This window comes from Pararge aegeria, chromosome 8, assembly GCF_905163445.1.
Source record: "Pararge aegeria chromosome 8, ilParAegt1.1, whole genome shotgun sequence".
Lineage (NCBI taxonomy): Eukaryota > Metazoa > Arthropoda > Insecta > Lepidoptera > Nymphalidae > Pararge > Pararge aegeria.
The window spans coordinates 8545354-8567821 of record NC_053187.1 but is presented as its reverse complement, the minus strand read 5'-3'; the positions used below and the strand labels follow the sequence as shown (position 1 = coordinate 8567821).

At 35.6% G+C, this 22468-nt stretch overlaps 1 protein-coding gene across 1 annotated transcript in view; it reads left to right on the top strand.

The window, feature by feature from the left end:
- The window catches only part of LOC120626095, a 279619-nt gene that overhangs the window by 151264 nt on the left and 105887 nt on the right, over nucleotides 1-22468 (top strand). Inside the window, exons 5-6 of the mRNA XM_039893388.1 lie at nucleotides 6905-7127; nucleotides 20270-20434. Of these exons, the coding sequence (XP_039749322.1) occupies nucleotides 6905-7127; nucleotides 20270-20434 (388 nt within the window). The remainder of the gene's footprint in view (nucleotides 1-6904; nucleotides 7128-20269; nucleotides 20435-22468) is intronic.

Below are 22468 nucleotides of genomic sequence, written 5' to 3'. Positions count from 1 at the left end.
TTTAACCTAAATGTTTTAGATAACATATGAATGAATCTAATGAAAAAGTGACACTTTCAAAAATTTTGTGGAAAAGTGACACTATTTCTGGAGAAAAATTAAAATATTTCATAAAATAAATATAAATAACAGCTATAATTAATAACAAGGAGCACTAGGCTAGACACAAATATTATTCACTTAAAAAAAATGTTTTTTTTTACATTTTGCACAATATGCAACTGTTTCTTTAATTAGTAACTTTAACATCATTTTCTGAAAAATCGTGTTTTTCGTTTAGTGACGGTTTGGTTATCAGTATGCGATATGTGTGAACGCTTAGTGTAGCTTAAGTGCTTGTGATAGGCCTACATGAATACAAAATTTTTTAATTTGAATTTGAATACAACATTATACCTCAGATTGATTCGAAGCTTCTTTGATGCCTATAATGTTAAAATAATTTGGGGTTCCATCATTATCATCACTCGGAAAGGGGAGGGGTGCCAAAGAAGTGGACCATTTATACCATTTTCTATAGCCTAAACACATGACCCTCCCGTAGTCATAATCGTTTATCTGTCCGTCTGTCTGTCTGTTTGTCCGGGCATCACGTCGGACTGAACGGATTCAAATAAAATTTGGTATAATTGTAGCTGATATTCCGGGTCAACATATAGGATACTTTTACCCCGATAAACAATAAGTTTCCTCCGGGAAACGGGATGAAAATTTTTATCAACTTCAATTCATAGCTCCGTTAAATTTGAACAGATTTTAGAATTTTTTTTTTTATTTCAAAGTGCTATTAAGCACGTATTGTCTAATTTTAATGAAGACCTGATAAATATTGTCGGAGATACAGGACATAACTCTTCACAGATAACAGCACGTCATATAAAAGCTAGGCATATGGAACAAAGATCGAATGCATGCGTACCATCCTGGAATAGCTCATAGGCTTATTTTTATCACGGAAAAGCAAACAGCTCCAACAGGATAGCATCGCTATTTTTTCCGCATTTGTCTTTCAAAATCCGCGCAACGGACTTTTAGATTGACGTGGACGTTTTTTAGTTAGGCATAGTTGAAATATTAACAAGCTTTTGAGTTTGTTTGGTTGAACGCGCTAATCTCAAAAAATGCTGTTTCGATTATGATTTTTTTTTTAGATTGTAGTATCAATTAAGGCTGTATAATATCAGGCTACGACAAAAAATATCCTTTTTGAGACATTCCGATGCATGCAATGCGTGAACGGTAAACGTTACGCCAAAGAACGGAAATAAGTAAGTATATCGGAATTGTTTCTTTAAAGTTCTATGAAACAGTCCGCGACAACATATGACTACTTTTTGATGTGTACTCATTTGCGGACGAAGTCGCGCGGGTCCGCTAGTAGCTCTATTTATACATAAATAGCTCTTTCAAATAAATTAGAATTAGTTTAATTAGCCTATAAAAGTCCACTGCTGGACTAAAGGTCGTTCCCAACGGGACAGTATGCCCATAATCAACACGCTGCGCTGAACTGACAGACAGGTTGATCATATTAGACTATTAACTCGGAGGACGCTTCTAATCGGTCTGCGTTATACTTACATATAAATGGTATGGCTACTTATAACTGGGGAAATACAAATGGTTTCAACGCATTATTCACCTGGCCTCTTAAATAACTTATTATAATAGGGCAAAGCTGCGAACAGTGGCTATATACAATTTTAAGTGATCCCCATCGTTTACCTTCTTCTAGTATTTTATCAATGTCCGTGAACTGAAACTAAAATAATGTATAGTGATAAAATACTCTCTATCTGTCTAATAGTTTAATACTTAACTGGCTTTCGTGGCATAATACTTTATCATTCCGCACCACCCGATGTTGGACACAGGCCTCTTCTCTCATAAGCGAGACAATTTTAAGAGTATAGACTGTTGTTGTCACTTATTTACACTCGTATTTAATAACTTAGTTTCATGAGACGTTAGTATAAAAAGAAATATTTCTTCCTCATCATCATATCAACCCATTACCGGCCTCCCACAATGAGAAGGGTTTCGGCCTTAGCCCACCACGCTGTACGAATGGTACGAATTGGTGGACTCCACATGCCTTTGTAAAAATTATAAAGAACCCTCAGTCGTGAAGATTTCATCACTATGTTTCGCTTCAATGCTAATGCAAGTGGTATTTTAATTTCTTAAAACGCACTTAGAAAAGTAAGACACGCGTGCTGTGATTCGAATTTGGTACCATGAAAGTTAAGCCGAGGTTCTATCCACTAGGCGATCCAACCTTCAAATAAAAAATGTATCACCAAAATGTTGGTAATAAAAAATTTGGTAGGCTTTTATACTTTCTCCCATGCACACGGATATATCACAGGTAAAAAGCATAAAGCACTTTATGACTAGTGATATTAGCATTTCATGCTTCTGACTCGCTACTACGAGTGGCTTTATCGAAATTTTCTATCGTATGCCCCAATTCTGTACGACCCCGTTCCGGTCTGCGCTATCTAACCACTTACTTACGATGTTAGCCCCGACTATGTCAAAAGTCAGTTTTTATTCTTTGATATTAAGGATATTGCCGAACCTTTTAGTTTGTATCTTCACGGTAATCTACTCTGAAGCTTCACATGGGTGGGTGTTTACATACAAAATGTGCAAGAGCAACTCTCGGCTTATTTTGCTTTAACCCAATATAATTACTAAAAAAATCATGTAATTTCTTAGCCATTATTCATTGTACAGTCAAAATCTACTGAAGATTCTACGGTGTTGTTGTGAAACGTGCCTAGAGATTATATTTCAGAAGAACTGTTTTGTGTCGAACTCCCTGGCGTAGCGGTGAACGCTGCGGTTTTAAGTTGGAGGTCCCGGGTTCGAATTTTCTCTGGTCTGCTCTGTTAAGGGGATTCGGCCGTGGTTTTTGTTATCACCCTACTGACAAGAACGTGCCGCTAAGCGATTTAGCGCTCCGGTATAATGTTGCGTAGAAACCGTTTAGGGGAATAATTTTAATATAACTGCCATACTCCCTAGGTTAGCCCGCCACCAACTTTAACTGCATCATCACTTACTACCAGGTGCCATTGCAGTCAAGGGCTAACTTGTAGTGTAATTAAAAAACACTGTTTTAAATTCAGACAGATTCTACTGCTTCTTGCTTAAATTTAATTGTACACATGGAATACCGCAATGTATAAATACCATTTAAAGTTAATAAATATCGCGTAACCTACATTGTTAAACAACTGACATGCTTTAACCCCCGACGCAAAACGAGGGGTGTTATAAAATTTGTAACACTGTCTAGCGGGTGCCGTAACCTCAGAGTTGACAGTTGAAACCTCTAGTTCTGTATTAAAGTTTATTATATAAATACATTCATTAACTATTCTATCTCTCTGACAATAAAACGTTACATAAGACACTATAAAATTAGTTGCAAAGAAAAGATAAAGAAAAAGTATATCAGTACTTATAACATATAAAGTTCTAAAACATCACATAAACAACACATGTGAACCTTCACAAGGAAATTTTGACACAAAATACGAAACTTCGCTACATAAATGCTGGTAGTATGCGGCTGGTTCCATTAAGTTGAAAGCTTTCGACTTTATTATCGATATTCCATTTTGTAAAATGTACCCACCTACGGTATAGGGTTAACTCGTTTAATTATTATTCGCAACGAAAGTCCATCATAAAAAGTTGCGACGTTCTAAAAGAGCCATAATTCAATTGCTGACATAAGAGATACTTTCTGTCTCAAGATTCTCCAGGAACGGTATGAGATGGGAAGATAATTGTTCAGAGGCGGTTGAATAAAAATAAAGTTTTATAGCCAAACGCCGTGCTCCGAAAGAGAACACACTTAATTAAGATTGATCTGTAGAAAGCTTTACACTCCGGAGATTTCGGGATGCCAGTTCTATACTACTAGTCTACTGAAAGAACATTTTGAACATTTATTATCTATGAATGAATACACTTTTATTGGACACCACATAAATACAAGAAAATTTAAAATAATTAGTTTAAATAATGTGTATATTGTCGTAGTATATTTCTTTACATTTCTAACTCATATTAATATGAACAAAAAGTCAATAGGTGTGATTTACAAGAAGGATTTTTTATTCATTTTTTACATTAAACATAGCTATGAACATTCCCGAATTATTCACCATAAAACAAAATCAAAATCGGTTCCGGTACTTTTTGGAGCTACGATGCCACAGATGTACCAAATACGTCTTACTTATAACACCCTGTCGTTTTTGTGTCGGGGATTAAAAAGGAACGACATAAACAACAGACAAGACAGAAGAATACATCATTACGTTGTTATTTTGTGCGATAATAATTGGCGTCAAGTTCAGAGTTTGATTACAACATGCTAGCAACGGTGAGAGTTAAGTAATTGCGATGTTTTTCATTGTTGTCCTGTTACTCGTTGGTCTAGTGATTAACATCTTTGACTATGGGCCGCATTAATATCCTGGGTACTGGTTTGGGCCAAAAACCGTAATGCATTAGATTTTCCTCTGAAATAAAAACTCAGTATCTATCAGGAAGTATTTAGGTAAGGTTAAATAAAGTGATTATATTCGTTACACCGAGTATTGATATCTGTAAGTAAAATGGACCCAATTGTCGTTGTTTACTAACTCGTTTTAGAGTCGAAAATCCTATACTTCTGATTATTTGTTTTCAAACGTTCGGTCAAAAGCCTGGGCTAAACTGTAGGCAAATTTGAGCAGAGTAAATAAAATCCATTTTACTCGAAGGTCAGTTATTTCCATACTCGAAAAGGACTCCCGGATTGCGAGCGAGCAAATCTTGTACAGAGGCTACGGTATTGCAGACTACGCATTTCGAGTCTCTCTCGAAAGGCCTGTGTGAGATTTTAATAGGCTGAGGATGATGAGGTAATATTTGTGATAGTTAAATATGAACTAATATTTAACTATTCCAACTAAGTTTAGAGCTTTTCGTGACAGAGCTCGTCCGGGTAAGTGCTACCATCATTCTAATTTCTGCCGCAAAGCAGTATTGCTGTCGTCAACCAGCATTGTTTTTTTGCGGTCTGGTGGTCGCGGTTTGTGGTGTAATTACATGCACACAATGGGCATAACACCTACGTCTAAAATTGATAGACACAGCACGGCACCCTGTCAATTGCTCTCTTTATAGGCGGCCAGCTGTTGCCCGCGACTTCGTCAGCGTTTCCGTAGGAGCTTGGGAGATGCGTGGCATTCAATTAAGATGTAGTTCTACAAATATTTTGGGGTTTTTATTTTTAAAATCGGCTGTAATTTAAAAAAAAAACTTTTTTAAGTAAGTGTATTTGTAAAAATAACTGTCATGTTTAGGTGTAGTCCTTATCTTTTAAATTGTTTGGAATGAATTTAATAGTATTTTACTGCTATATAAATACTCTTTGTGATAAAACTATTTATTTTAATGAGAATTAATACTGCGATATAATTTAACAATCTTTTTTTTTCCACTGGCGATTTAATAACATTTTAGAACACAAAATTTGTCACGAACACGATTTTTCTGTAAGCTAATAATGAGTACTTTAATCATGCAGTACATATTTTTAATGTATAATCAATTGTTTTCTCAGTGCACGCCAAGTAATGAATTCTATAGGCTAAATTTTGCTACTTTGGGTTACATTATTGTTGCTTTCTAATGGTTCTCTTTTTTTTTTTTTTATAATTTATAACCTATGATACTTTGAGATAGTTTAGCTTTCTTTTGGTGAAGAAATGGTTAAAATCGGTCTAGTACTTTCGGAGCCTATAGGTTACAAACAAACAAATAAACAAAACCATTTTCCTCTTTATAATATTACTATAGATGGGTTTACTTAACGACAAGGTTGCTTGGAAGTAACCGGATCTGCTTTAATCTCTCACAAGATAGAATCATGAATGTTAAAATGTAAAATCTAGATAGCTGATGTTGGAAAAGGGGGACTGCTAAGTTTCTTACCGGCTTCTTCACAGTAGAATCTGCCTTCCGAACCGGTAGCAGAGTCTCTACAAACAGACAGACTAGACGTTTAAAAAGAGCGAAAAGAGAGAAATTTTTCACTTACTATCTGTTTGGACCGTCAATTATTACTTGATATACGAAAGTAGGTACCTACCTATTGAATAATGAAACTCAAAATATTTTCATTAAATCTAATGCGGATATAATTTTCAGAAAGCCGCTCGGGTTCATTTTACGGAATTGTATTAAGATTATATTATTGTTTGAAACAACTTTGACGATTGGTTTAATTAAATGTAATGTTGGCGTGTATTTGTCTGAATACCTTTAGGCCCAATTGATTTTATTTAACATACGTAGGTTACCTACGGTTTGAATACTGCATTCATTGAACTTTTTCGGTTAATCAGTAACCGAAAAAGTTCAATGAATGCAGTAACAAAACAAGTAAAAATTTGTTTTACTTCTGCCTCAAAATTTAATTAATATCTGTGCCGTTTAGCCGTGCATGACATAACAACAATGGAACAAATCCAGAATGATAAATATTTGTCAAGCTTTATCAAAATAAAAAAAAAATATTAAACACATTGCGTCAACATCGTCGGCCGATTGGTGCAGTGGCCAGCGGCCCTGCTTTCTGAATCCAAGATTGTGGGTTCGATTTCAATAACTGGAAAATGTTCGTGTGATGAACATGTCAGTGTCTGGGTGTTTATCTGTATTTTATAAGTATTTATTTATATTATTCATAAATTATTTATTACACGTTACGCTTACTTTGGGGCTTGATGGCGATGTGTATATTATCGTAGTATATTTATTCATTTCCCCATTTATAATATCGTAGTATGAGTACTGGTAGTGCGGATTTTACCAAATATGTTTTATTGCCCCACAGAGCCACCTGCCCGTCTTCTCTATTCCACACTTGGGAAACTCTCCTCCAGGAAGTAGAAGCAGATGTGGTCGGGTGCAGCAACGCTTCCTCTTCACTGGAACGGGTGGTGGCAACACCGCTGATAGAGAAGACTTTCCACATGAAGGTGCAGGCGAGAAAACTGTTTGCGCATCGTGAGGGCTGTGAACTCATCCTGAGTAAAGCTGATGACCAACTCAACAAGGTAATGATCATGCATCAACCGCAACCTATTACTACAATTGCACACGGGCCTAGGGTTACCAATATTGAAAAAAAAAAGTATAACATGATTTCAGAAAGGGTAAAAAAGGTTACCAACAAAGACAAAGAAATAAGTACATTATTTTTATTGGATAGAAGCAGGCGGCGTTACTTTGCAGTAATTTGACATTTTAATTAAGCTTAATTTTCATTAATTTAGCGTACTATATTATGACGGCCGATTGCAGTGGGCAGTGGGCAGCGACCCTGCTTTCTGAGTCCAAGGTCGTGGGTTCGATTCCCACAACTGGAAAAATGTTGGTGTGATAAATACGAATGTTCTTCAGTGTCTGAGTGTTTATCTGTATGCTGGAAGTATTTATGTATATTATTCATAAAAAAAAATATTCATCAGCTACGCTTACTTTGGGGCTGGATCGCGATGTGTGTACTGTCGTAATATATTAATTTATCATCACTGATTTTTGAATAAATCTGTTAACACAAATTAAGCATCTATGAAATGCACAGAGATTTGTGCAATTATTTTAGACTGTTTTCTAAAATATTATGGCATCACACAAAAAGTACAGAAGCTACATAAATCCTCTGGCGGCAGGAAGTTACCGTGGTACGCTGATATGAACTATTACATGAACTTTTGATTCATGTACCTTACATTGTTTTATCTGTTGACATGCCCACTTATCAAGCACGACTCTTGTACTATCTTGGCTATTTTTTTTAAATTAGATAAAGACACGCGTTTGACAACCCACACTCCTTGTGAAAAGTGTAATTTTAGCCCTAAGAGATATAATTTCACTCTTTTTTTAAAGATACCCAAGTTGAAAGAATCAGGAAACACTGAGCTCGAAAAGGCGTCCAAAACCTAAATGGAGTTAACGTACAAAAATAAAAGGGTTAAATTTTTATCCCGCTTAATCTGTTTACCCTTTACCAAAATTAGACTATCCCATTTTGATCTACTTAATTTGCAAATAAATGTACCGGTTGGCTATATGATAATAAATGGCTATATGTTTTTTTTAATATAGAAATCTGAAATGCTAACACTGATACTAATTGTTCGGTTTATTTTCACCGTAAGGGAGGTTCATTTAAACAATTCTGGTAAAGGAAGCCTAAAAATAAGACGCTAGATCGCTTTTTGTATAAGTTTAGGCTAAGTTTATAAGAAAACTTGAAATACAAACTCAGAAAATCATAGATTGAGAAATTTGATCATAAAATCTTTTGCTCGCTCTCAGACTATGTGGTAAACGCAAATAATTTAATATCATTCATTAAATTTAATTAAACGTCACTCTATTGTATTCGTTTGAAAGGATAATAATTTTCGTATTAATTACATACCGTGGATGTTTTATATCAAATTAATTAAAAGCAGAATTCCACCCAAATTAACAATAACTGGCAAACAATTTTAAACTGTAGATTTGTATGGTATTAATCAAATATTATTTTTTTCTTTGTTACAAAATCTATGCATAAATCGATTTCCACATAGTTGAAATTAATAACCCAGCATATCTTTGGTATTTAAAGTCTTTAATTATAGAGTGATGAACATGAATGTTTTTCAGTGTCTGGGTGTTTATATGTATATTATTAGTATTTATGTATAATGCATATAATTCCTAAAAATATTCATCATTTATCTTAGTACCATAACACGAACTTAGCTTACTTTTGGGCTAGATGGCGATGTGTGTATTATCTTGATTATAGTAGTATATTGTATTGAATGATTGAATGCACTTTTATTGTACACCACTTAAAAAAAGGAAAAATTTTAAAAAACTAGTTAACACGAAGTCTACAATTAGGCGGCCTTATCACTACATTGCGATCTTTTCCAGGAAATCGATGGCGTAAAACACTGCTCAAGACGAGGAAGGTGGTGCATATAAATAAATTTATAAATATATACATAAATACTATAAATATTATAAACTGCTACACAATATTATATATAAATACTATTAATTAATATTTATCTCTACAATGAATATCAATAAATAGAAACAATACTGTCAATCCCCTAAAAAAAGAAGAGAATAGGCATTACTAAAGTTCCGAAGATTCAGACAAAAAATTATCTTTAACAAGTTTTTTGAAGATTCTAATCGACCGTGCCTCTTGGATTTCAAGAGGCAAGGCATTCCAAATCTTAACAGCCTGAATAGTGAAAGACTGTTTGAAGAAAGATGAATTATGTGGATGCACCCTTAAAATCAATTTCCTTGAAGTACGGAGAACTTCACCCGGGCAACCAACAAATTAAAAAATTTCCTTCAAATGTTTCACACAGTAGAGAATAGAAAGAATGTATATATATAATATTAGTTCTAGTACATATTGTTGTCCTCTTCTGCACATAGGTATTTTGTAGCGACGACCTCACTGGCGCAACGGTCAGCGCTGTGAATTTAAGTAGGAGGTCCCGGGTTGGATTCCCAGCAGGGGCAGTCTGGGAATTTATAATTTGGGAGGCTTTGGCCGTGGCTAGTTACTACCCTACCGACAAAGACGTGCCGCTAAGTGATTCAGTGGTCCGGTGCGATGTCGCGTAAAAACCGATTAGGGGTATGATATCCATACTCAATAACAGGTTAGCCCGTTCCACCTTCGACATCATCCTCACATACCACCAGGTGAGATTGCAGTCAAAAGCTAACTCGAAGTGGAATAAAAAAGGGAGTTCCAAATTCTACTGTATCTACTAATTCTACTGTGCCGATTTTTTTTTCAAAAAAGCATTTTGCATTGACTGTATCTTTTTGTGTATGGTCACCGATTTTACAGTCGAATATGGACGTTTGTTATTATGAAATTTAGATGTATGTAGGTACATAAAAATAGAACAAAATATAAAAATAAAGTGGACTGTTACAATATTAAAGTTAGGAGTAAAAATAAACTTGTAGTGCAGTTTACTAGGTTACATAAAATTTGTAAGTCATTCAAGGTATATCATTTAATTACAAATTACCAGATGAATCTCTTAGATGTCTAGATATAAGTTCAAAGTTTATATAAAACGTAAGCTTATTGAAAAATCCAAAAAAAAATTAAGGATTACAAGAATGATTAAAAAACTTGGGTACGTATTCCTCTAACTTTAGCTTAGCTAAATAATTATTTGAGTGTGAGATGATTATAAAAAAACCCATGGCTAAGTTTGTTGTGACCTTTTCTTAGACCAAGCGCATTTGGAACCCTCCTAGATTTTGTTTTAAGTTAATAAACTAGGGACAATTCTCCTGCTGGGAATCGAAACCGGGGCCTACCTAATATAGTTAAGGTGTTCAGCCACCTACGTAATTTGTGTCTGTTACTTTTTTTAATGATGACGCAGTCTATACCGTATTTCGTAGCAGTCTAATCTGTTAGATGTATGGCAGTTCTATTCTTTTGTTAGCATAGAAAATATAATCGTATATTGACCTAGCGTACGTAGAACAACACCTGTTTAAGTTTCATTGTATTGAAGTTTAATCGGCTTTTCCGCGAAGGTGTTTATCAAGTTCTATAATATTGCTTTCAGTTTTAAGCTGAACAGCTCTGCTCTGTTCTCTTAGTATTTTCTTTATTTTTTTTTAAATATATAGACAAGTGCTTGACTGCAGTCACACCTGATGGTAAGTGATGATGCAGCCTAAGATGAAGCGCGCTTGCCTAGAAGATGCCTATTCACTCTTAATTTGAAGGTACACAGATAATAGGTATCGGGAAAGACGGAAAGGGGCATTCCAGGTCTTTGCGGTGCGGATCAGAAAGGAAGAAGCAAAACGCTTCGTACGTGTTGATGGTATTTCAACAACGTAACGGTGCAGATTCTTTCGGTACCTTGCAGTTCGATGGTAGAAAGGAGATGGTTTGACCAAATCGAATAGCTCCCCTGAGCACACTCTCTCTCTTATTAATAATATACCTGTTTTCATTAATAGTAATAATTGACGGACCAAGCAGACGACCCACCTGATGGTAAGTGGAAAGCCTAAGCCTAAAAACAGAGCAACACTTCACAAGGCATGCAAGGAGCACGTCCCGCAACATGCCGCCCTGTGGCCATCAATTTGAGGCGTAGATGTTAAGACTCATGTACCTGTGAGTATACCGGCAACCACGCCCTTCAGACCGGAACAAACCGGAACAAACCGGAACAGACCGGAACAGATCTGCAACAATGATGTGTAGCGGTAGAAATAAGCATAAAAGAACATTTAGTATCTCATAGTTTTAGGTTTTTATTTTTATTCATCTCACTAAATTTAATTTAAGTGTATGTTTCTCGCTCCAGAGATGGGCGATAATAACTGCGACTCAGTCTTGCACTATAGCAGTATTATCGAATTTGGGTTTCATGATACACATTACCTTATGTTCTTCTTATTTTGTACTATTTTTAATTTACTGTGTAACTTTTAATTAAAATAAACGTATTATTATATATATAAATCTGAGGTTATAATAGTTAAAATATTGGGTATAAAACGGTCGTAGCCTCTGCAAAACGTAAAAGCTGCAAACATAAAGGAAAAGAAAGAGAATAGAATAGAATAGAAATATTTTATTGCAACACAACACAATAGGAAAAATACAAGGAAAACAGTAATAGTACTTAGTGCTAGGGTGCAAAGGCGGCCTTATCACTAAAAGTGAAAAGTGATCTTTTAAAGGCAACCTGAGCGTACGAAGCCGATATATTTATGACATATATTTATGCTATTATAATACTCAATTACATAGTCTTCTATGCAACCAGATGTTGTAAGAGGATAATAATAATAATAATAATAATATCGTTTATTTCTTTCGAACTGGCTACCCTATCTAGATTTTATCTGTGTTAAGGATAAGCAGCCCTCGCCCCCGAAACATACATAGACAGATTGAAATTAAGACATTACTATTGTGTAGCTTTAATTGTAACTTAGAGGAAAAAAAGGAAATATATTTAGTAAAGTGTGTGTGTGTGTGTGTGTGTGTGTGTGTGGGTGTGTGTGTGTGTGTGTGTGTGTGTGAGTGTGTGAGTGTGTGAGTGTGAGTGCGTGTTTGTGTGTGTGTTGTGTTATAAAATTTTTGGAGTAGGGTTCTAGTAACAATGACAATCAGGTAAATTAAAATAAAGTTTGTAAGAAATCTTCTGTTTCTTCGTAAGATTTACTAAGCAAAAAAGATGTTACTTTATTTTTACACTGAATGAGTGGTAAGTTATGAATAAACAATTCTGCGTTTAGCTTATTATACAAGTAGGGGCCCAGAAAGTAGCAAAACCGTTTTGTAAAGGCAAATTTAGGGGTCCAAAAAGGAAGGAACAAAGAAAAAAAACACATGGCAATAGTAGTACCCCGGACAAGCTCTGTCGCAAAAAACTCTAATACTACTAAACGTATTCCATACCATAACTATTCCATAGATCATCATCATCATCATCATCATATTAACCCATTACCACTACCGACCGGCCCACTACAGACCACAGGCAGTGGCGTGCGTAGAGGGTATGCACAGGGTATGCAGATGATATAAAATGAAGAAAATCTCCAGAGCAAGTTATAAATACTTGAGGGTAGGGTTTTTAAAACTCTTACAAACTCTTGCCTTAAGTTTTTAATGGCTCGTACTGGAGATTTTCTTTATTTTATATCAATTGCATAACCTGTGTATACCCTCTACGCACGCCACTGACCACAGGGCACGGGTCTCCTCTCACATTGAGAAGGGGTTAAGGCGCCACCCACGCTGGCGCCACCACGCTGGCCCAGTGCGGATTTCACTTGGCCAGCACCGCTTCTTCCATAGATAAAACGATTGAAATACACTGAAAGTGTTGTGTGAGTTTTCAGGGTTTTTGTGCTTGTTTCAAAAGAACAAATTCTTAAATGCAGAAAGAGATTAATTGCTGAAAACTCTCTCCAGATAGACGTTAGAGGACTTTCTACACTCGTGCTCGGTACTGTTTTTGACTTGATTACGTTAGATATAGTCCCATGAGGAAAATTCACACCTAGACTAAGAGAAACCATAAAATTGTATTTAAAAATCGAAAGGCCCAGGCGTTGCTTTATTTACACGACTGCCCAATAAATGAATTTAATATAAGTAATGTTCATTTACGAGTATGTATGTGTGTCTGCGCGTTTCTTTACTCCACCAAAACTTCTTAATGCCTTTACCTTTTGGATTTATTTTCTGATTAAAATCCTTAAATGGTACTGGCAAATTTATAAATCAATATGGCGTCTGTATGGTGCCATTTTCAAATAATCTGAACATTCGTGCAGTGTTCGGTTTGTTTTTGTATTTTTTTTCTTACTCGCTATACATTATGTTCATATAATTTTACCTATTGTTTTATATTATGCCTAAGTTAGTCTGGCATTGCTGGATATTCACATCAAATTTGCAAGCATCTGTAATAAATAATTAAAGTGTAATTTGGAATTCTGTGTCACGCAAACCTATGTACGGTGACCGCAAACTTGATTGCTTTCCACCCTCGGGGGCACCTCATTACATTACCTTTGCGTCATGTAACACTTTGCAACATGGTGAACTAAGCAATTATTGAATCCTGTTCATTAACTTGTTATACCGATATCTTCATTATCTCATAATAGTACAGTTTTAGAATGCTTTATAGGCTCCGCTTGCGTCACATGGAATATCAGTTCTCCCGTGGGACTTTTCTAGTGATGAAAACAGTTATATTTTCAATCCAGGACATGATAATCGGTAGTCCAATTATTATTCAAAATCGTACAGCCTTATTGGCTAACAAATCTTTTTGGACCCACCAATCATCATCATCACCATCACTATCACCACTAACATCTCAACCGCAGTGGCGTGCACTTCATATATGCACAAAAGCACTGCCTACCCTAAAATTGATATATAACTCGCATGGGAGGAGAATTTTGGCCGTTTTCTGCAAATTTCCTGGTGTATTCATAACCTGGTGAGAGTGCACGCCACTGCTCAACAGATTGCCGACCAATTCTAAAATGCACAGTGCTCAGCCAGTTGTTTGCGGCAGCTCCCAGCGAATAGTTTGATGTGGTTTGACCAACTCGTTGAGGGTCGAACTCGCTACTTTAGCCGGTGCGGCACATGAATGTGGCAACCATTCTAACCCTTGGAACCCCAACGTTCATTGGTTTTCCGAGCTATGCCTCGCCCATTGCCACTTCAGACTCGCGACTTGTCGACCCGCCAAAGCCTAAATATGTATTGAATGAATGTATATACCTACAATGATACCTTTGACGGCCGATTGGCGCAGTTTGCAGCGACCCTGCTTTCTGAGCCCAAGGCCGTGGGTTCGATTTCCACTACTGGAAAATGTTTGTGTGATGAGTATGAATGTTTTTCAGTGTCTGGGTGTTTATACGTATATTCTAAGGATTTATCTACATTATTCATAAAAAAAATATATATTCATCAGTCATCTTAGTACCCATAAACAGGCTACGCTTACTTTGGGGCTAGATTGCAATGTGTGTATTGTCTTAGTATATTTATTTATTTATTTCATTTGGAATGTTTGAACTTGCGTTTAGAACATTTGGACACAACTTACCGGACTAAACTACTTAGCCAATCGAGGTTTTACCGCCGAATTAGCGTAGCTGACAAATCATAAAATTTCCAAAAGAGGCTTTATTTAAATATTCTTTAAACCTTGTTTTGGATACTGGTTGATTTGTCGGTTACGCTTAATAATTTTAGAGCACTCCATACTACGTTAAGGAACGTCTTATTATAAATTATTTTCACATCACATTCCCGTCTCTGACGCTGGAGATTGATGTGATTTATAATAAGTGGAGCGCTTCAAAGAATACATCCTTTTGAAATTACACTCTCAAATCGCCGCCTTTAAGAAGAATACAGATGGTAAAACCATTTTGAATTGGTCGTATTGGTATGAAGCGGTCTGACAAAGCGGTCAAAGTTTTGGCCCCGCTCTATTTACGCTGGGGGTTTAAAAATGCGAACTAAGCGTTTTAATAAACAAAGTAGTCTAATCAGAGGCTTTAATGTATCATGTATATCTATGGAAAAAGATAGGAGTGATCAGATAAGATAAGAAGTGCATGTATATAAAAGTTATAAAGATATATACAATACGCAATTTATTATACCCTATAATCGGAAACATTAAAAGTAGCCCAATTACATTACAGCCAATCTCTTAATTGAAAATATATTTCATCATTAGTAAAAGTGTCCAAATGTATGCTTGAACTTAAAGGTTTTTAATTGGGACTGTGAATAATTAATCGTTCAATGATGAGCTATTTAATGGTGTTTTGTTTTATCGCTTTTAATGTAATGGCATTTTAAATTGAGTCACGGTTCATCTGTTAATTTTATTAAAGGTCAACCTATTTTTGTGGCATCCTTATGTAGTTGATATTCAATCAACAAGCACGAAACGTTTTAATCGTGTTTCTGAAATATACAATATGTAAAACGTAAAATGTAAATTGTTGATGTAGGAAAAGAGCAACTGATGAGTTTCTCGCCGGCTTCTTTTCGGTAAAATCTACATTCCGAACCGGTGGTAAAGCCGCTACTAACTAACAGACAGACCAGATGTTTCAAAAGTGCTGATATAGTAAGCCCTAGAAATAATGATAAATAATAATGAATTTCGAATTTATACCGCTTAGATGTATGGTGGAGCTTATTCGGACAAAGGTCGTCCGGGAAAGTCCTACTGCCATGCTTATTTATGCTACCAAGCATCATTCCTATGTTCCGGTCTGAAGGGCGTGGTTGTAGGTTTAATTACGGGGACATACGCCTCAGATTGAAGGACACGACGTGGCACTTTGTACGACGTGTGCCTTAATTGCTCGGCTAAAGTGTTGCTCTATTTATACATAGGCGATGGATTTTTATTATTATTATATAAAATTTCTATGGGCCTCATAAGAAGGCTCAGAGTCACTCAGCGCGCGATGGAGAGAGCTATGCTCGGAGTATATCTACGCGATCGAATCAGAAATGTGGAGATTCGTAGAAGAACCAGAATTACCGACATAGCTCAGCGAGTCGCGAAGCTGAAGTGGCAATGAGCCAGGCACATCATTCGGAGAAAGGATGGACGTTGGGGTCCCAAGGTGCTGGAATAGCAGCCCCGAACTGGTAAGCGCAGCGTTGGTCGGCCCCCCACGAGGTGGACAGACGACATTAAGCGCGTCGCAGGTAGCCGCTGGATCCAAGCGGCTCAGAACCGTGGAGCTTGGAACTCCCTACAAAAGACCTATGTCCAGCAGTAGACGTCTATTGGTTGATGTGATGATGAAAATTTCTATAATTTCTTTTTCATTTTTTTTTTTAATTCTTAACAATGCTTAAAAAAAATAAAAAACACTATTAAAAATTTATAAATAAAACATCCACCCTCCGCTTGAGGGGCTTTTGAATGCCCAAGCAACCGGCGGTCAGGGATACAGAGTGAGGAACCTCCTCACAATACGCGCCGTTTCAAGGCCGCCTTCTGTATCCGACCATTGATCCAACAACCAAGCGAAAGCTTCTTAAGATGTTGGTCGAAGTTTTCGCGAGAAGACCATTGACTGAAACGAGGATCGGAACAATAACGGTCGACTCAACATTCCACACGGCGGTAATCTCTTAAGCAAGGTCCTAGTATTTAGATACTTTTTCCTCTTCAGGTTTAATATTATTATTATTATATGCAATTAAAACTAGTATTCAGGGTATTTTAGGCAAACGCGCTTAAAAAAGTAAAGCATTCCATCTTTTATTTCTAAGTACCTTCAAAACCTGCGTACGTAAATAAATGTTGAGTCCGTTTATATTTAATAGAATTGTTCAACAAACCTATTTACTATTTTTACTCTCAAATAAATTGGTTTCTTTACCTCGTAACGTATAAGAAGCTCTCCAGAAAATTAGTATAAGCCACAAAGGTCTGCCTTTACCTTTGAGTTTATTACATACCTACTCGGAACGTCCAATCATATTAATGTGGAATATGTATTACGCACAAATACCTTTGTATAATCTACAGTAAATAAAGTGAATTTCAACGATGTTGACAATTTTACCGATAAATCTTATAGAATAATATTTTTTATTAAACTCGTTTTTGTTTGGAGTCTTGAAAGCTCCATTATCAGTAACTTGCTCACTAAGACATTCGAGGCCCGAAAGAAAAGATATACCTATCTCAGTTTTTGTAGAACTGAAATATATTTCCTTGTGTTTTTCTTCAGGATAAGCAACTAACTCCGAATAGTATTCTGAGTTGGCTAAGACGAAGATTTAAAAAAAAAAAGCGTTATTCAGATAAAAATATTAATGAATAATATTTATTCACTGTAAATTATTGTTGATTCTTCTCAGTCGGTTCGCTCTTGTCAGAGCGGTCGTGGTCGTCACTCAAGGGTTGTGGCACGCTTGACTATTCGTCGCCACTCCTCTCTGGAAGTCAGCCCATCTCATGGGTGATCTGGTGCCCTCGATTCTTCCGAGAAATTATTGTTAATATTGAATGAATATTAACATTATATTTCGCATTACTTATAAAACTCGACGGCCGACTGGCGCAGTAGGCAGCGAGACTGCTTTCTGAGTCCATGGCCGTGGTTTCGATTCTACTAGTAAATGTTTGTGTGCTGAGCATGAATGTTTTTCAGTGGATGGGTGTTTATATTTATATTCTAAGTATTTATGTGTATTCATACAAATATTTATCAGTCATATTAGTACCCATAACACAATCTACGCTTACTTTGGGGCTAGATGGCGATGGCTGTATTGTCGTAGTATATTTATTTATCTCTTTTAAGTTATTGATTCAAATTTTTTTTTTTTTGATGTCGGTTTTTTTTTTATTATAAACATTTATTTTACTGTACGTTAATATGGCGTATAAAACATTAATTTTAAAACGGTATGAAGTGAAATATTTTTAACTGCCAAAAATACCTTTGAGAAATAAAGTAAAATATTATTCAAAAGAACGCGTAAAAATTTGTATATTTGAATGAAAATTTGTATATTTCTTCTGGTTTTGATTCATATCACCATTTTAATGTACCTCTTCATTATGCCGTGGCAATAACATGTCAGTCATGATAATGAATATGAAATTGGACCAAGTCACTATAAATTATAACCCATTTATAGGCCTTTTTCCGACATTTATTATTCTGCATTACGTACATGGCTATAAATAGCTCCATTAAACGTGAGGAAGGTGATAAAATAAGATATATTTTTACGCAACGTGATTAAATGTATAGGGGTAGATGCATTAAACGCTAGTGCGTGTATTGTAAGCGGTTTTGCAGTTAGTAGCTACAACTCTACACCAGTAGCGTCTACACTGAGACACTTTTTAAACCACTTTTTTTTTTTATTTTAAGTAACCAGTAACATATTATCTTACTACAGACTTTTATCAACGTTACTTTTATCAACGTTACTTTCACAACGCAAGCAAAAGCTTTCGCTGTCGTCATTAAAGATTGTCTGGGAGAGATCGCTTTAGCGAAAAGACCGCCTTAGCACACCTAAAGTAGTTTATTTTTATCTATTGTGTATTTTATTTTTGTGTGTGCAATAAAGAATTTAATAATAATAAATCATACAATATATCTTATTTCTAACATTTTTATCATCATCTTCAGTCAGTTACTGTCTTATTGCTGGACCTGTGGCCTGCTTTTTCATAGAAGAAGAAGTAGCACCTTTAATGATTTTATGCTAACATAATACAAATTGTAATACCGAGATCAATAGCTTAGTGTGCCCATCCAGGCATGGGTTGACAACGCTGCAATTTCTTTACTCCGGGATGATACAGAGAATTTCTTAATAGAAAAAAACTCCAATTTAAAAAAAAAAATGCCCGAACCAAGAATCAAACCCAACCAAACTGTATCGTTGGTCTAATGGTGAGCATGTTGACCACTACCACAACGTGGTAGTTACATATCCTTGTATAATATTATAAAACGAAATCCCCCTCCGCGTCAGTCTGTCTATCTGGGCGCGAAAAACTCAAAAACAGCCAAAACGGATTTGCATACGGTTTTTACTAATAGACCGAGTGATTCATGAGGAAGGTTTTAGTGCATATTTTATTGTTTTTGTATTCATATTTAATTAGCTGAAATATAACGTTGATTGTTGAAGATGTCGGAAAAAATCATACTGACTGGTCTTTACTGGCGTCCTACGTTTAAATGATTAATGAATTATATGACCAACATCCTTGAAATAATCATCATTGCCGACAAAAAAGTCTACGAGCCTAATATCTAACTATTATAGTTAAATCACAATAACTGTTTTTGGTCAAATTTCAACCGGAACTCGGGTACAATAGAAGGATGATGACATTAGCCATTCTTATCATGTTATTAATTTTTCTCCAAATAATTAGTTTTATCATTAAGATTGATTATGTACCTGTAAATACCTCTTTAAATTATTCAAATTGGACCTATCGTTTATAAGTTACGTCGAATATAAAAATGCTAAAAGTAGGAAAGATGCCGCGGTGAAAGCCAATCGGACATACTCGTAAGGGCGACAGTCCAATAAATAGTTGTACCCAATAAATTATATACGTACTACATGATTAAAGATCTCTCTCACTCATTAATACCCAAAAATAAACCCCAGGAAAACTGACGTTTCCTTCGGGATTTGTGAAGTACGACATCGCTGGCAAAAGTAATAGATATAATACATATAATATTTAGAATGTTGTATGATGTGAATGTAAATATAAATATACTACGACAATACACACATCGTCATCTAGCCCCAAAGAAAGCGTAGCTTTTGTTATGGGTACTAAGATAATATAAATAAACACCCAGACACTGAAAAAACTCCTTATTCATCACACAAACATTTTCCAGTTGTTGGAATAGAACCCACGGCCTTAGATGCAGAAATCAGCGTCGCTGCCCACTGCACCAACTGGCTGTCAAATTTTATATATATATGATGAAATTATATATATATGGCTGATGATATTTTGTGTCCCGTCTTAAAAAAATATATATTTATCCAATCTCGTAAGATGATAATACATATATGGTAATCCGTTTATTACAGAGCCGCCAAGATTATCGGACAGCGTTCCTCAACTACTGCAACAACTCTAATCCGACCAACTTGGCAACCTACTACGATTCCCACAACACCTACGTGCAACAACTTATCGCCACTAACGCCATGATCGAGCAGTACCATCGACACACGTTACCAACCATACTGCAGGTAAGCTTTTATAATATAACCACGCTCGTTACCTGTATCCTCATACATGTCAGTATTAGGTCCAGAAATAATAAAAAAAAATAAGCGAGAGACGAGAGATTTCTCTATAAACTATCATATCATATTATATGAAAACAATCGCTTATAAACAGAACTACAATTGCATAGTGTTGCAAGGATCACGTCACACAAGCTGCCGCCGCACCCATACCCGACAAAAAATCCCCCCTTAAATCGACACCCACGCCTTTTAGACCGCAATATGGCAATACTGCTTGACATAAGCATGCGTTAAATCATGAAATAAGAAAATTTAGAATATTCTATTTTTCTTTTTGAGTTATGGAACCCAATATTACGAGGTTGATGTAAGACGTTCGGAACATCCTTTCACCCAAAATCACTGTCTGAATACCAAAGTCTTACTACCATCGTTTAAAGCAATATTATTTAAAATGACAGTTTTATATAAGAAAACTCGACGTCCGTAAAATAAGGACTATAAAATTGAAACAATTGAAAAATAATATAACTTTATGCGAATGTAGTAAGCCCCCAGTTCATTTTGCCGATGACAGCCCAACGCATGTTTACTATGTTTACTATGCTATTGGCGTGGCTAGTACGCTCATAATTAGTAAATCAGTGCTCTGCGTGATTAACGTAAAAACATAGAAAAAAAATTTATACCATACAAAGCACGGAAAAGTACAAAGATTAATTATTGCTACATTTTAGCTGCAACATAGTTAACCACCAATATGGCTTAGTGATAGTGATTCACTTATGCAACAATGGTCGGAGCATGTTCGTAAAACTCTCTGGCTGTGGTTAGCTGAGGTATTTTAAGTAAGAGTTTCCTCCCGGGTTGGATCTAATAGGTTATTGCAGTACCATTCTCAGAACTCCAGGAGAGCTTGCAGTCAAGGGCTAACGTGTAATAAAAAAATGTATATAACTGAAGGACTGGTGGTCTTTTTGGTCTCAAGATGTGAGGCTTGTTGATTCGAGTTGATTCTGCGATGTTGCTATTAGCAACATCGCAGAATCAACTCGCTTCAAATATTGTAATCCATTGATAAAGACTAAATCGGAAGATTAAATCCTTTATATCCAATCATAGAGTTTTCCAGGTAACAATATTGCTCATTACAAAAGTGCCTCAACATTTTGTAAATACCTCAAAGATACTGCATGGATTGAAATATGCTGACGACAATTTTGTATTTCAAAAAATTTCCACCTGGCCAATCTCTAGGATTTGATATAAAAGATTCAATCTTCCGGCCTAATCTTTATCAATAAGTATATTACAATATTTGAAGTGAGTTCATTTTTGTGTACTACCGGTATATTTACGGTAGTTGAAATGAAAAATATTTTTTCACGGTAGTTTTCCGTGAAAAAATCTTTTTCATATTTCCGTTTCTATTTCCCTAGATTATTCCTTCCTTTACAAATATTTTTATACGTCGAATCTCTCAAAGCAGAAAATCTTGAGGAAAATATTTCAATTTATACTCACGCTAACTCGCGTCACGAATTGTGACATAACACGCCTTTATGACTATTCTACGCTTTAACAATATAATTGAGTAGAAAATATTTATATAGACACCGCCCGCGCATTTCTCCCACATTTCACCTTACAAACAACGTAACCGGATGATCACTCTCATATTTATTGATCTAAATATTAAACTAAAATCAATCTCGATTTATGACTTGATTATCTACAGCCCCAAATAAACTATAATATAATCTATGTACTGGTATGCATTTGTAATACTCCTGTTTTTGGAAATTGGTAATATGTTAGAATATCTCAGATCTACTAAACTATACGTATTAGAAATTACAAAATTACTGGGAAGCAATATTATCTATTTTAAATATCTTTAGTTAACTCCAAAGACCAGTTTTCAACCGACTTTAGAATAGGAGGTTCTCAATTCGACTGTACGTTTTTTTGTTGTTTACGTTTATTAGTTCGATTAGGTACTCTTAACTGACCATGGATGATAGCGGAACTAT